This window comes from Marmota flaviventris, chromosome 8 (genome assembly GCF_047511675.1).
Source record: "Marmota flaviventris isolate mMarFla1 chromosome 8, mMarFla1.hap1, whole genome shotgun sequence".
Lineage (NCBI taxonomy): Eukaryota > Metazoa > Chordata > Mammalia > Rodentia > Sciuridae > Marmota > Marmota flaviventris.
In genome coordinates, this window is record NC_092505.1 from 12,973,596 (window position 1) to 12,975,313 (window position 1,718).

Here is a 1,718-nt window from a genome sequence, read left to right on the forward strand (position 1 = left end):
ATTGAATGGAGGAGGAGGGCAGTTGTGTCAAATGCCAAGTTCAAATGAGTCAAAATACAAGGTTTCCTCTAAATTTGACTCTCTGGAAATCCCTAGTGACTTTATGGGTAAGTAGTCCCTGACTATCATGGACAGGAGACCTTGGGTCCTGGGAATGATCGATAGCTAAAACAATCCGATGCAAATGAAAAAGAAAGTATTTTGAGGTTACACAATTACAGACCACTGGATGCCATCACCCAGATTAGACCATTTTAATGAGAACAGCAGCCTGGCCTCTGAAGATTCTGGAATCCTTGTTCATGCAAGAAACATTTTGTTTTTAGGAATGTAAACTCATTAAAATATAATAATTACCACTAACAGTTCTTTAACAAGAGTTTGGATACTTTGTTTAGTAAGAAAAGAACAATCTGAAGGAATTCATAAACTAAATTGTTCTTTTATATGGAAATGAGGTCACCTGTTTTTGTTGACCACACCCACTACTGAGGGTATAAAAACTTTCTGGGACACTAGAGGACACACACGCAGATACATCTCCTTCATTGTCAAACCAACTCACCACTCCTGACACCATGAGCTACTACAGCAGCTACTACGGAGGCCTGGGCTATGGCTGTGGCTGTGGCAGCTTCCGCAGACTGGGCTATGGCTGTGGCTATGGAGGCTACGGATATGGCTCTGGCTTTGGAGGTTATGGATGTAGCTCTGGATTTGGAGGCTATGGATATGGCTCTGGCTATGGAGGCTATGGATATGGATGCTACCGCCCATCATGCTGTGGAGGATACGGAATCTCTGGATTCTACTAAAAAGCTAGCTGATTCTCAGACTCTACCGCCGCACTCCTGCCTATATGCTTCAGTGAGGAAATGCTTTTCTGGATGTAGCAGAAACAACTAATATTTGTTGACTTCAAGCTCCAGAAGGCCCCGTCACCAATTCTAGTAGAAACTGGAATCTTCCCATTAAAACGAACTGTTCCCCACTAGCATTTCTTGTGACCATGTCTGACCTATGTTTAAAAATGATTTTTAATAAATATGTTTCATTGACCTAGCAAACATGGCTTCATCCATTCATTTCAAATTGGAATTTGGTATTTACATCAGGATGTTAGATATTTTTTTTCTCCTGAACTGATGTTTTGTTTCAACAATAAATTTAATTCAGTATGTGTTCTCTACATGTCTCCATGTGCTAAGTAACATTCTAAGGGCTAAAGATATGGAAGAACAAGATAGAAAGAATGTTGATTTCTTATGTTACTTCTCATTTGTTTTCAGTGATTTTTGTGCTTTTTATAATAGAATTCTAAGCACTATCACTTTTATGATTTGGTACTAAATAATTACAAATTTTATTTTAATAAATAGGTTTGTGTTCTGAGGATTGTTATGAAAGGACAGTGAATCTATGGTGACCTCAGAAAATAAATTATAAATAAATATGAATTTGATGCAAAATATTATTTGTAATAATGTATAAGGTGCCAATACTGATATAAAAAGTTCCATGTACACAATGTGGCATTTTCAAATTCATGATGTTCTTTATGTATATCCAGGTCAATTTTCATTTTTATTTTATTTTTTTTTTTGGCATCCAGAGTGCTCAACCACTGAGTCACATAACCCAACCCTCTTTTGTATTTGTTTTAGAGACAAGGTCTCATTGAGTTGCTTAGGGCCTTGATAAGTTGCCAAGGCTGGCTT

The 1,718-nt window shown here is 37.4% G+C and overlaps 1 protein-coding gene across 1 annotated transcript; it reads left to right on the forward strand.

The window, feature by feature from the left end:
* The first annotated feature begins 578 nt into the window (after positions 1-578).
* On the forward strand, positions 579-815 carry LOC114087559 (keratin-associated protein 19-3-like). Its single transcript, XM_027929035.2, has 2 exons — positions 579-696; positions 751-815. The coding sequence occupies exons 1-2, from the start codon at positions 579-581 to the stop codon at positions 813-815; spliced, it is 183 nt and encodes a 60-aa protein (XP_027784836.1).
* The last annotated feature ends 903 nt before the right edge of the window (positions 816-1,718 follow it).

Excerpts from the sequence above, each read along its gene's own strand:
- LOC114087559 (XM_027929035.2), top strand. The coding sequence starts at position 579 with ATGAGCTACTACAGCAGCTACTACGGAGGCCTGGGCTATGGCTGTGGC. Across the intron at positions 697-750 it reads ATATGGCTCTGGCTTTGGAG|GCTATGGATATGGATGCTAC; the intron begins GTTATGGATGTA and ends CTGGCTATGGAG.